Source organism: Sylvia atricapilla, chromosome 3, assembly GCF_009819655.1.
Source record: "Sylvia atricapilla isolate bSylAtr1 chromosome 3, bSylAtr1.pri, whole genome shotgun sequence".
In the NCBI taxonomy this organism is placed as follows: Eukaryota; Metazoa; Chordata; class Aves; order Passeriformes; family Sylviidae; genus Sylvia; species Sylvia atricapilla.
This window is the reverse complement of record NC_089142.1, coordinates 59,377,442-59,391,284: the sequence shown is the minus strand read 5'-3', so window position 1 is coordinate 59,391,284 and position 13,843 is coordinate 59,377,442. Positions and strand designations below refer to the sequence as shown.

At 39.4% G+C, this 13,843-nt stretch overlaps 1 protein-coding gene across 3 annotated transcripts in view; it reads right to left on the bottom strand.

The window, feature by feature from the left end:
* Window positions 1-13,543, bottom strand: part of SCAF8 (SR-related CTD associated factor 8) — an 88,007-nt gene extending 74,464 nt beyond the window's left edge. For all 3 annotated transcript variants that reach the window (XM_066315508.1, XM_066315507.1, XM_066315509.1), the window contains exon 1: window positions 13,172-13,543. In XM_066315508.1, coding sequence (XP_066171605.1) covers window positions 13,172-13,201 — 30 coding nt within the window. In that variant the 5' untranslated portion in view covers window positions 13,202-13,543. The remainder of the gene's footprint in view (window positions 1-13,171) is intronic.
* Window positions 13,544-13,843: the final 300 nt, after the last annotated feature.

Sequence of the window (13,843 nt, the reverse complement as noted above, 5' to 3'; positions counted from 1 at the left end):
AACATTTCCTCCCTAAATGTGGACGGCATATCACACAAGGACAGGGAAGGAGCAAAAACTAAAATTCTTCACAATGTGGAGGGAAGAACAAGAGGGGATGAGGCAACAGTTTCACAACCAATGACAAGTCACAAGGAGTCTGACTGTACCGGTATGGTAAACAATTTTCAAACTGTTAGCTCAGGTTTTGAAAAAAACAAGTGTTAAATAATGAAGTCAGAAAGAGCATTAATGCATGATTCTCATATGATGTTTTGGGAATAATTTTATTTTCCTCTGAGAGAAAAAGCATAGCCAAAGTAAAGAGAATACTTCCCAGTTACTGTAAAAAATGCTGGTGTTTTTTCCAAGACAGCACAGTTAAGAGTACCATACTGTTTGATTGCAATGTCAATGACCATCTAATGATCTATCAGTTTATTCTAGAAAGCTGTGGACAAGACTATTCTGCCTGCCTCAAGCATGGTAGATGAATGAACATGCTTAGCTCCAAATACACCGCCAACAATACAGGAAACTACAAAATACAAATGAACATTAATCTTCTCAACCCATTTAAGCTGAAGAAAACACCAGATAAAATTTACAGTGGATTTCTGTGGGGGGAAGTTGTTTTGCTGGTTTCTGGTATGATGATTCCATCCAACCATGTCCTACACACACTGGCATTTTGATAATTAGGTGGGGGAAAATCAATAAACCTTTGATAGAAATAAACATGTTTAATTAAATGCTGAACATAAATTACAGGAAAACCTTACAGGGAAGACACGAATCTGAATGGCACTTCAGGGACAAAATGATTCCACAAAGATATACTTGCTACAAATCCCAATCTGTCTCAATGAAAGCAATTCCCAGGGTCATATTCTTGCAAAGTAAGAATCAGATGACAGCCAAATGTCTATGTAAAACACATAACAGCTTATTACACAGATAGCATTAGAAGTCTTAAAGATGATCAAAGTAATAGCGCTAAAAGTGGTTTCTAAGACTGTCTCTTTCCTACAGAAATGTACATCCATGTACCAGGATCAGGCCTGATCAGCAATTGTATCAGCAATTAAAGTCAGTTAATTATATTCACAATTCTGTATTTTCCTCTATCTGTTAAAACAGTGTAATGATTTGTACAGCAAAAAGTAATGATGGGGAGACCTAAGACACTACATACAAGGCCATACTCCAGTGTACATAAAGGTTAACAGCATTGTTAATACTCCTCTTCCCCAATATAATTTTAAATAAACCAAGACCTCTTTCCAAACTTTGGGAAAAAAATACAGGTTTGCTGGAAGATCTAATGAGCTATATGAATTACATGTTGGGACTGGGGGGAAATGCAAAAGATCAGGTTGATGCCATACATAAAGCAGTGAATTTCTGCTCTGTATTTTTTCTTTAATTATGTTAAGAAAAGTGGTCTTCAAGAGAAGGTCGACTGAAAGCCAGGGAATTTATCAGCATATTTCAAATTTTCATCATTCACTATCTCAAACAATAGTATTATCATTACAGTCATAATTAAAGAAGTACTTAAGTGAATCTTAAAAAAAAAAAAATCTACTGTAAATACCTGTAAAAAGCAAACTCTACTGCACACAGCTGTAGTTTACAAGGCAGCGCAACACGCTGCTAAGCTACAGCCTAAAGCATCTTGAGTGAAGACCAGACATGATGCACATGAACTTCCATCCCGAGGATGAGCAGTCACTTGCAGAACAAGTTACTACACATATCTGAGGAAGGCAATGGCACACTGCACTCCTACAAAGCCCAGGACTTAATTCCAACATCTTTCAGTGCTCTTACTCAATAGGCAAAAGAGCGAGACAGCTGTTCCTGTACCAAAACTTTGAATAAAAAATAGAAAGAAGTACTAACTTTATTAAAATTTTAAAAGCTTCATAAATAATATATCTTTTTTTTTATACCTCTGTCACATCTGATAAAGACAAGAAAAGGAGCTGGGAAATAATTTTTCATCTAATTTTGCCATGATTTTAGAAGGCTTGAAAGCTGTGAACAACCTATAGTCTTATGAGATACAAAGGAACAGGTATTCACACAGACAAATCTCTGTAATGCTGATACAGCAGCTAAGGGAATAAACATGTTGATGCTGATAAACCAGGACTTAGCTCATCTCTTAAGTATGAGATTATAACCAGTGTGAGAGATATCAGTTACAAACTTCTCCACAGAAATATTTTTTAAGTTTTCTCTGGCTGCTACCATGGCACAATACTAAAAAGACATCAAATAATGACATGACACTCACCAGACATCACATATACTAACAAGTATCTGCAATTTCAATTAAAAAAAAAAAAAACAAAAAAACCAACAACAACAACAACAAAAAAAACCTTAGAAGTCAAGCCAAATACATACTACATTAATAATTCAGATTAATTTCTTTCATATTTCACTATCATTAAAATAAATTAAATCCAATTGGAAATACAGAATCACTGAATTGCTTACTATATATTGCCACACTGTGAAGAACAAGAAAAGAGTATTGTAATTTATTGCTTTTTAAAAAAAGGACACTTATCAACAAACTTCTAAGTTACATTTTACATACTCCCCTGAAATTTAATTTCTTGGAGAAGTTACTCAAATTGCATGCCCTCATCTCATAGTGAATAGGATTTTAACTTGATGCTCAGTAGGACCTACCTATGAGAACTGTTATTTAAAGCCTGCCAGTTCTTTGTTACCCTCAGCGCTGCATATAAATGTTAGTATAAATATAAATATATACCATAGATGTGCATGCAGGATGACCAGAATGGCAGATGCTCCTTTCAGCATAAGGCATTTCAGTTTGGAGGAGAAAAAAAAATTATGTTCTTTCAGTTATCAACCAAGATGAGTTGCCAAAATTCAAAATTTAAAAAGTACAGAATGAGTGGGCTGCAACACAACAGCAACTACCTCAATACAACTGTTTTCAAAACCAAAGTCCATGACACATGGTTTTAATTAACAAATATAAAATAATAGTCAATTTTCTTGATATTTAAGTGCATGTTCCTTAAAAATAAATTGAAAGCAACCAATGACACTCACGTGAAAAACTCAGCCCCTCCCTACATATCAGTTGCATTATACACCACTGTTTATGCTTAAAGAGGACATTTAAATATTCACACCAACTACTGCACAAGCAAGTAAATGAAGTAAGATGCAAAAGTAATACAGCAAACCCTCCAGCCCATCAGATACCGAAGCACATGAAGTTAGGTGTTACCACCGCTGCATTTGTGTAGTGCTTCTCCTTCTTCCTTTGTTTTAAGAAAACACGATTATGACTTTCAAGTTTACTGAATCCGAACAATTTGAGATGGAATGACAAAATTCCATTCTAGTTTTTACGTATTTGAGCCACCAGCCCATTTACAATTTTGTTTAAATCCTCACCATCACTCCTTTCCAAGAGAGCTTCTAAGTTCTCTTGGTACAGTCTGCTTTGCACAAATATGAACATAAAACTGGAATTTAAAGAAACCACCTGGATTAGGCTCCATTTTCCTGAACACACAACTCCAGAACAGATGCTTACTTCAGATAGTCTCTAGAACATACTCCACTTGCTCTTAGCTATTTTTAAGTCATAAAATACAATTCCCCTTTTTCTGTTCATGGTAACTTGAGATGTTTTTGCATGGGAACAAAAAGCTTAGAAAGACCTAAATGGACCAAATGAAATAGGTAGGTAAGAGTGAGCACTTCACCAAGGCCTGAATTTCCAATAACAGAAAGGAAGGAGTGATCAAAAGATACAGATGAGTATCACACAAGAAAACAAGGAAAATAACAGGAGCATTCCACTTCAAGCAATGTTCCCATCTTTCCTGCCATATGGCTAATTTCCATCATTAACATATTATCATTAGTACATAGCTAATTCTACATCAGGAGGAAAATGTATCAGCCTCTGTCACAACATCAGCCTTCACAGATTTCCAGATGCGAGCTTGGGGGCTGCCCACACTGGAGAAGTACCCTCTCTCCTTGTTCCAATGCACTAGTTTGGTAAGGTGTGGCATAACACAGAGTTAAAAGCCTTAGAGAAGCCTTAATTACAATCACACCTCTACAATTCTGAGATATGAAATATATGAATATATCTTAAACATTTTAAAAATCAGACTCACGCATTTTCTCTGCCAACAGTTTTTAGAGCTCATGACAAAAACTGTCTTGCTATGTTGATTTCAAAATATCTCCTTGGATATAGCTTAAACCCCCTGCACGCACAATGAAACTTAATGATTCAAAATTTAAAAAATAATCACAGTTTGTACTGGATTGGATTTCTCCAACCAATATATTTGTCATATAAATAGTCTTCACTTCCTGTTAAGTGCTTAAGTGCTCCCCTTCACACTTGTGAAAATTAAGAAGCAAGTGCAGATCTCAAGTGCATAACTTGAGTAACCAAGTTATGAAGATCAGCACGTTATCTGAAGCTACTCTTTTCATGTGAATCAGCTTTGTTTTGTTAATATGTACAGGAGATTCAGTATTCTGAAAGACTTTGATTTGATCAGGCCTTTCCACTGGGTTCCAACAATCTGGTTAATATATTTTCTAAGCTCTTTGGACTAACCCTCTTAAGTCAAAAACACTTAGAAGTATGATAATTTCTCTTTTTAAAACCGCAATCACATCACTAGCAAAATATGAGAATTGCATTTTTATCTATCATACTAATTTCTAGATTATGCACCGAGAGCTCCATAAAGTTCTGCCAGAAAGCCAACATTTTTAAACCAAGAGTTTTATAGTGAGAACAATTTACAGTATTTTGCACTTCAGAGAAAAAACAATAGGGTAGAAAACAAAGAATGCATATAATTAATTCTACTTAAATTTTTGAAAGTAACTACTAAGTACTGAAGATGAAGGGAAAAAAAAGGTAAGGAAACCATTACCACTCAAGTCTAAACTAATTATTTGGAAATACTAAGCCTTAGACTGAAGCGCTCAAGATGATGGATCTTCTAAATTACTTTTTCCCAAAAATGCATGCTATTTCAATAATAAATTCCAATTCAAATATGTAAGACAGCTATTCACTTCCTGGCATAAAGGCAGTGCACCTTGTTCAGCTGTTATAATTTTTTACAAAGCACTATTTACTTGAATCTTTCAAAACTAATATTATAAACAGTATCATGTAATAAAACAGCTCAAGGCTACAAAAAACAGGTGCCTTCAACCTCTCAGGTGTTGTTACCCTCCACTGTTTTACTGCTCAGCCACCATCCAGCCAAACCACCATTCCTTGCCACTACTGCGTCCTGGACCACAGCTCTGCCAGTCTTCTTTGGGGCACATCTTCTTTAGTGCCTTCATTTTAAATGGGAACCAGAACACTCTCTGCCAATCCTCAAAACCATCAACAGCAAACACGTTAACAAAGGTGCCAAGCCTCACCTTCCACACACGTAGTTTAGTAAATTAAACACATGCATTATATTTCTGAATGTCAAAGCATCGGCCACCCACTCATATAACCAAGGGCAGGAGAAAAGAACAACCTCATGCCATCAAAAACTGTACCAAGTAAAACCAGCTAAGTTATGTAGGCAAACTTTTGCAAAAAACAAGTGGAAACAAAATGATAAGTTGTTGTACATCCATAGAAGTCACCTTTGTACAAATGGCAGCTCACTTCCCAAAGCCTAAGAACAGAAACAGCAGGTATTACAAGAAATAGGCATTTCTGGTAGGGATAAATCTGAGAGAGAGAAGGTCACGGTGACAATGCACTCATTTCTTCTTACTTCCTCCAAATATTAACAATTAATTTCAAATTATATTTATCAAAATGTCTCCTTTTGCTCAGTACATACGGCAAGAATAGGTTAAATGAGTACTAGTACAGCAGTAAATGGACATCATGGTTTTGCCTTAAGGAACATGTAACCCTAAAGTGTAGAAGAAGCTCTTGAACAAGGTTAACAAGATTACTAACCAACTACTGCTGTTGCCAGTGTTGCCAAGAAATATTGCAGAGAAGTAGCTCCAAAGAAGTGAAAAAATGGAAGAATAGAAATATACGTTCACCTTACAAAAAGTTCCCAACAGGAACAAGAACTAATATTGTTTTGAACTCTTTTCAGAAGTTATTTTTGGTTTTGAATTTTCAAAGCCAAGCTCACTGAACTCTGGATGCACATATGAACAGCCAATTATGCACCACTATCCTGGGCCTCACAGTGGAATTACACCAGTGGCTGCTGAGGTTATGAATGTGGGATGCAACCAAGGCTTAAGGAGACACTCATGATGAATCTTTTGGTGGCTGCCCAGAGGCAAAATGATGAACCAATTTTACAGACAAGAAAATAGAAGACCTCTTCCTAAGCGAAAAAAACATTCTTATGGGAGTAATTTAAGTACCTCAAAGTATTTTTAAACCTGCCTTATCCAAAACCTTTCTTCTGAATGGCATTTTTCCTGTGAGAAAGCCATTTGGATTACTAGACTCCACTTCTACACCTGCCATAGGAAAACAGACTGTTGGTCATAGAATGGTTTGGGTTGGAAGAAAATTTAAAAGTCTTTCGGTTTCACCCTCCCTGCTATGGGCAGAGACACTTCCCGCTAGCCCAGGTTGCTCTAAGTCCCATCCAACTCGGCCTGGAACACTTCCAAGGACGGGGCATGAATCAAATAGCGGCAAATTCAAACAAGCCTTGTTAAGATAATTTCAAGTACTCAGTCAAATGACAGATTGTAGCCCCAGGTATAATTTTGGTAAGCAGGTGACAATCAAAGGATCTCAAATTATAAGAGTTCAGAAGGGCATTTGTTTTAAAGTGCAAAATGGCTCACTGCTCTCTAAATGAGAAGCAAGTACGATCAATACGTCTAACTATCCAATTACAACTCCAGAGAGTTTGCAGAATCTGGAGAGTTACACAACTGCTTCAGGCTCACAAGGCCCGGATCTTGATCACAGTTTAAGAACAAATTTAAAGTCTATGCATCTAAGACTGAAAACCTATCAACATCTGTCCTATACTATTTCTCTAAAGAAATTAGGTTCCGGAACAAGACGTGCACCAAAATAAAACCAAACCCTACCATTTTAGGCCTTTAACATACACTTGCATGAGCATGTCTTTACAAGGCCAGAAGTCAACGTTTTGTGACTGATGAAAACAAAGGTCAGATCAGTCTTTGAAAGTGTGACATTAAAACTGCAAATATTTATTCAGTACACATGGAGATATTTAACCAGGTGAACATAAATTTAATATTTACTGTGTCTTGAAGAGAAAAGGACTTTCTTTCCCCACACTCTTTAAAAAAAATAAATTGTTGAGAGCCAGCAAAGTTCAGCTCTGGCTGGGAAACACAGAGTAAAATTACTTACATTTCACTGATACTGTTCCTAATGCTCCTGACAGTAAACAGGAAACTAACGAGTTCTTACATATTTTGTTGCATCTTAAGGGAATTCATATAAATATTACGGCTTTTTTCTGGGAAATACTAAAGGATTATACAGCAAAGTAAAATGCAAGATATTTTTCACATCCACCCCAGAGGTTAAGAATGAAAAACAGAAACAACTTTTCAGATGTATGAATGTTTGCATGCAGACAGGTGCACGTATCACTTTTTCTTCTAACAAAAGAAAACCAGGAGCTTACATGCCAATTGCTACAATAAAATATACAAGTATCAGACCATAAATGGGGTATCAGATAAACAAAAAAGAAGAAAGCTTTAAACCTATCACAGCTGCAGTCTTTTAACAGCAGAGGATATGAAAGAAGGTCATACTCTTTTTATGGCTGGTAAAACACAGTGACAGAGAAAACAGGTACATGTTTTGTCATTGTCACAGCAGCTAAGAAAAAAATATCCTGCAGATGTGTCAGGTACTTTAGCCAACATGAAACATACAGCAGAATCCAAGAAAAATATCTTGATAGGAGTAGCTTATGTGTCTTTTCACTGTTCCTTAACATAACTGCTAGTATCTACTTGCACTAATCAAAGCCCCGGCTGCTCATTCTATAAGCATCCCTTTTTTTTCCCCAGTTATTCAGCATCAATCTCCATTTCGCATCTTCGTGAGGCATACCATTTAGCTTTTATAGTGTCAACTGGCATTCTTTCATGAAAAACTTGCCTTGTTGACTTAAAATATTTTATTCAAATAAAGCAATCTGAAATAGAATATTTAGATTAGCCTTCTGTAGTTTTACGCACCCATACTCTAATGCTCAATATTTAAAATGTGATTACTTCCAAGGGTCACATTTCTGAAATTGTAGACCACTGAACTGTTCCTCACTAACCCTTAAAATACACCTCCCAAGAATTGTCATGAAAAAGGTGGCCAACATAATATGAAGTGCAAGAAAGTATAGAGACAACAGCATTATCAGTAAATTATCAGCATCTGCTATGTCCCTACCACTGATCAATTTCAGAAAGACAGTGAATGCAAAAGTAGCAATAGCTACTTTACGTATCATCTTACTTGACTCTCAAAAGCATTATGCACACCAAAGCTCAGTGTACTTTACAATGAACTATGCAAAGACAACCATTTCCATTGTCAATAACAGCTGAACACCAATCCAGCAATGCTGCAGAGGTTTTAGTTATGACTCTCACACCCTAGAAGAGAAAAGGCACAGGAACGGACATCACTCCTTATAGAAACAGTAATCATCACCTTAATCTTACAGCACTTTATGTGCATCCCACTTTAAGGACTTGGATATTCCAAGTCTTCGTGATGACACTTAAGAGTTTTCTATTCAATTCACTGTACGTGAAAGTATCAGCACCCAAGCATATAAACAAGAGACATGGTGCTTTTCATACAAGACATGCTCAGAGAACAAGGTATTTCTAAAAGGAATCAGAAGACACATGACTTTCTTGTTTCTGAGTTTCAAGGGAGCAGCTTTGCCTTATTCTACTTTACCTTTTTTTAATATGGCAATTGTCCTTTTCTCAATTGCCTCTCCAACATCATAATATACTGCATTGCCTGACAAATACAAATATAGTTGAAATTTGTAGCATTGCATGGTAACAATTATTGTGCCTGGATTCAACAATGTAAATTCCAAATCTAGGTACACTATCCAACTCTCCTGAGCAGGTTTTACCATTACTAACCTTCTAAACGGCTGTAAATCAAGATGCTAGTACCAGTCTCAGCAACTCAAAATGAATACAAATATTCAATGATTTAACCAAAGCATGCATAGCTTATTCAGGAGATATTTTTGCTCTGTTTTTGAAGAGAATGCAAACCCAAAATTATCAGTAACATCATGATCAGCAAGACTTGATGAAGCTCATACATTAAGAGATGTGTGCCTGTATGCAAATAAAGACATTGATAACTTTAAATTCTTAGAAATACTGTGGTTAATTGAAACAGAACAGTGAATTACTACTACAATTTTTAAAGAAATAAATATCTAAGTTGAATTTGCTCTCTTTTCAAGAGTCCTATTATTTAATTCTTACAGATACATTATATGGCTAAACAAAGCATAACTTCAATATTCCATTCATGCTGTACTTAAAAATTTTAAGTAATTTTTAAGAATTTGTGATCTCTGTTCCCCTAAAATAAATTACAATCCTGTGACTATTTATGTGACTGTGAAACTATTTATATTTATTCTATATGTTAACATAGAAATAATTTTAAAATAATGAAATGTGTTTAGAATTAAAACATCCATTGGTCTTCTTTTTCCATACAGTCTTCACATTATAAAGTGAAAAATAGTTTGGTCTGCCACAGCAAATAGGACAAGTTATTGCAAGAAAACTCTGTGGAGTATAGCACTCAAACCAGCTTCAAGTAGAGTACCTGAAAGCAATGTGACAATGGCCAGCTAGAGCTGATGATGACAGAACTTTTAACACTGAGGCAACAATCTAACAAATATTGGATTTTAATTATATACAATCTGCAATTAAATCACTGCCATCCATGTGAGGATATACATGCTTGCCTCTAGCCCATTCTAATTCTTCTTAACAAAATGTATTTTAGAGAACATATAGGGAATTTGAAACACTTAGACATTTTCTTCTGTCCATGACCTATTCTTGGAATCTGATTTTTGTGATTTTCTGAAAAAAACTCAGGGCCTGAACTGAGGCCTGGAAGAAAATGTTCTGCAGTGATAAGCTTCATGGTGCCAACTGTAGCAATATAAGCTCTGTGGTACAAAACATTGACAATTACCTCAACACTATCCTAAATTAGTTGTATATTATTCCAATTTGCAGTTGCCAAGCAGTTTTAATTAAATAGGAAAATGTCAACATTACATGACACCAATACTGAGCATGTTTTATTTAGGATCTTGATTATTTCTCAGTTTAAATTTAACTTTCTCAAGATTTTAAATGTTAGAACTAATTTTATATATACAGGTAAGATATAACTAAGTACAGCCCAGACAGAGCTACATATGATCACTTAGGACATCTCGAACAGCTTTCTGCAATAGTTGCCATTATTTCCAGTAGCTACTGTCCAAATAAACTTGAAATTCTCTTTTCTAATCAAATTAATGACAAGCCTATTTAAGCACTTCAATCCCTGACTGCCATATAGCATAGTTACAGCACAAGATACTGCTCAGCTCACACACAGTTCTGGAGTTAGCTGTACTCCCTAGATGGATAGCTGCCTTATTTTAGCTTCACTACAGAATCCAGACACAACTCCTTCCTCTAAAAAAGACTAAACAAAAAAAATCAACCCCAGAAGCACCTAACCTACAGACTTGATGTTTAAATGTATTGGAATGTTCCTTCTAAAGCATCATCTGGTTTTCACCAGTAAGTTATATAACTGTTGTAACAATTATTAATTGAATGCAAACTGCATCAGAGAAAGCATGGTAAAAGTTTTATACAATTTATTCTGTCCCATCTGCTGCTAATTTAATTTACATCTATTTTAAAGCCAAAAAATTCTAAAACAGGACTCAGACGTCAGTTCTGGAGCTAGTATGACCTTAAAACATAATATAAATAAAGAACCGGATTTACAAGTTAAGTACCAATATTTCTGTAAATTAATCAAAAACCATTTAGGAACAGCAATATATAGACTCATACACTTTAGCTAATTCAAATATTCAGTGATCATTTCACAGCTCTAAATTGCAAAGTGTGTATAGGTAAGTTAAACCAGAGAAATGACAGAAAGTTAAATTAAAGTTTGGTTCTGCACTGGGTACAGATTTATTAAGAGTGGCTAGCAATGACACTTGAGCTTCTTGAACTGCAGCAAGTCTGGTACCATTTATTTCCAGGATCAGGGTTTGTTTAGTCATGGCTGTGGGAAAGGTGAGGCATCTTTAAGACCTCTCCCATCATTGTAGCCCAGCAAATACAGACAGAGGTTTAAATCAGAGATGCTGGCTATTTATCCATAGCAGATAAGTTGGTTAAATGACACTGTCAGGATCTTCTGCATTTTCTTTTCAACAACCTACTATCTACCATTTTTTAAGCATTTAGAAAATTTGAGGTACAATCTAAAGCTCTCCCTTCAGCATGGCTGCTGCACCTTAAGTTCTCAGACTTATTTTTACAGTACTTCTACCCGAGTGCTCAGCAAGTCAGTCAAAAGCTGTTTTTCAACATGAAGAGGACAACTTCTCCTACTGATAGGTCTACAGAAGGAAAATGTTCTGAACAACTTATGTTGTGCTGTTCTTGTGACCAAATTCTTCCTTTTCCCTACATAACAATACAGCACATATACCAATCAACTAATAAAATAGGAATAAAAGTTTATAGTGTTTATTTTTCTTCTAGTGCCCACAATGTGCTTTTTCTACTCAAGAATTCAAATTGCATAAAGTGCAACACCTAGAAACTGCACATCAGTTAGAGCTGTACAACTGCTTCTGAGTTACTGGAGAGTACCTGCTCATTTTAAAAAATCTATCTTACTGTGCTTGTATGCACAGTACAACACATGGTCGCCACACTGCTCTACAGGTAAAATGAACGGCATTACTTAAAACCATTAAACCCATACCACATCCCTGCTGGGGCTAGCGAGAAGGACAACGGGGGAGCTTCTGTACGTGAGCAGTCTGTAAAAGTAATACAATTGTAATGAGAGCTGATACTTTCTAAGGTCAATATAACTTAAAAAACTACTTTGTAAAATGTAGGACTTCTAAGAAAAATATGTATTTGTTTCTCTTGCTCGTGCATCAACTCCAAAATACAAATGATACTCTCACAATGAGAGCAACAAAGCAGAGTGGCCACAAGAACCATCTTGCAATAAAATAAACACCATCTCTCAGCACAAAAGAGAAGCCAGGTGCAGTACCAACACCTCAGCCTGTATCTATGCATGTGTTCTTGAATGCCATAGCCCGCTCTCTGCACAGTGCCTCGGTCCACCATCTGAGCTCTGTGCAGCATGTAGGGTATGTCTGCTCCTATTCTGACCACTGAGAATATACTACTCTTAAATACGGAGACGAACCTCCAATGCTTTGTATTCTGTTCCCCAGATGTAAAGCTTAGCTGCACGAGGTGCTATAAGTGCGCGCTGGCAGGGTTTGGATACACATATAATTAGCGAAGAGGAAGAGGCTGGCAGGAGAGACGAGAGAAGGCGTGGAAGGGCACAGTCCCCGTGCCCGGAGAGCCTGGACCCCTCTCGCCGCCCAGCGCAGCCTCCTCGGCCGCTGCGTGAAGTTGGCCGGGCATCACCCGCCCCTCCGCAGGCCAGGCGTAGGGAAGAGACCGCTTTCTCTTCTTCCTCGGCCTCCGCACGCGTCCTCCCTCTTCCTCCAGCCCGCCGCCACATCTATTCTTCCCCTTCAGCCGCCCCCAGCCTCACGGCGGAAGAAGCTGGGGGGGAGGGGGACGTCTCCATTACCCTCTCCACCCTCCCGCTTCCCAGGGACGGCGACAACGGCCCTTTCCCGCCCGACGCGGGGGGGAGCCCCCGGGCCGGCCTGCGGGAGCGCTCCCGCACCCCTGGGCCCCCCGGAGCTCCCCCGGTTTCCGCAGCCTCCCCGCTACGAGGAGGGGGCAGGGAAGGCGCCGGGGCCCCGCGGCCCCCGCCCGCTCTCCGGCACCGAGGAGGGGAGGCCGCCGGCAGGGGGTTACACACCTCGCTGTTAAAGGCTTTCACAGCCTCCATGTCGCGGGCGGAGGCGGGAGCCGGGCGGCTTCTCTCCGCTGATGGCGGCCGGGCCGGGCCGGGCCGGGCGGGGGCAATCTCGGTCCGTGCGTGCGTGCGCTGCTGGCTAGGGGCCGCCCGGCCTCCTCTCCATGGCGGGTGGCGCAGGGGCGGGGCGCGGGGGGGACGCGAGGCCCCGCTCGTTTCCGTCTCCTCCCGCCCCGCTTCCCGCCCGGCGACGCCGGCCTTCCCTTCCCTCCCTCCTTCCCTCCCTCCCGCGCTGGGCTCCGGAGGCCGCGCCCGCTGGAGATGGAGGAACAACGCGCGGCGGCTGCGGCGCGGACGCCAATATGGCGGACACGCGGGGGCTCCTCGCAGCGCAGCGCCGGAGCGGCGCAGTGCGGCTACAGCGCCCCCTGCCGGGCACGCCCGCCCCGCCGGCCCGCGCCGCACGGGCGCTGCCGGGATGGCGCCGTCCGCCCGCCCGGCGTCCTCCCTCTGCTCCCGGAGCGGCCGGCAGGGAAAGGGTTACGGGAGCGACGTGTGAAAACGCCGCTGCGTTTCGTCACCGGCGGGCAAAGCCAGGAGTTCTTGGGACACTGTTTTCACTGTTTCCGGATCGCCGAGCAGTTCGCCTCCTCGCGCCCGGCCTCCCGAGTTCCC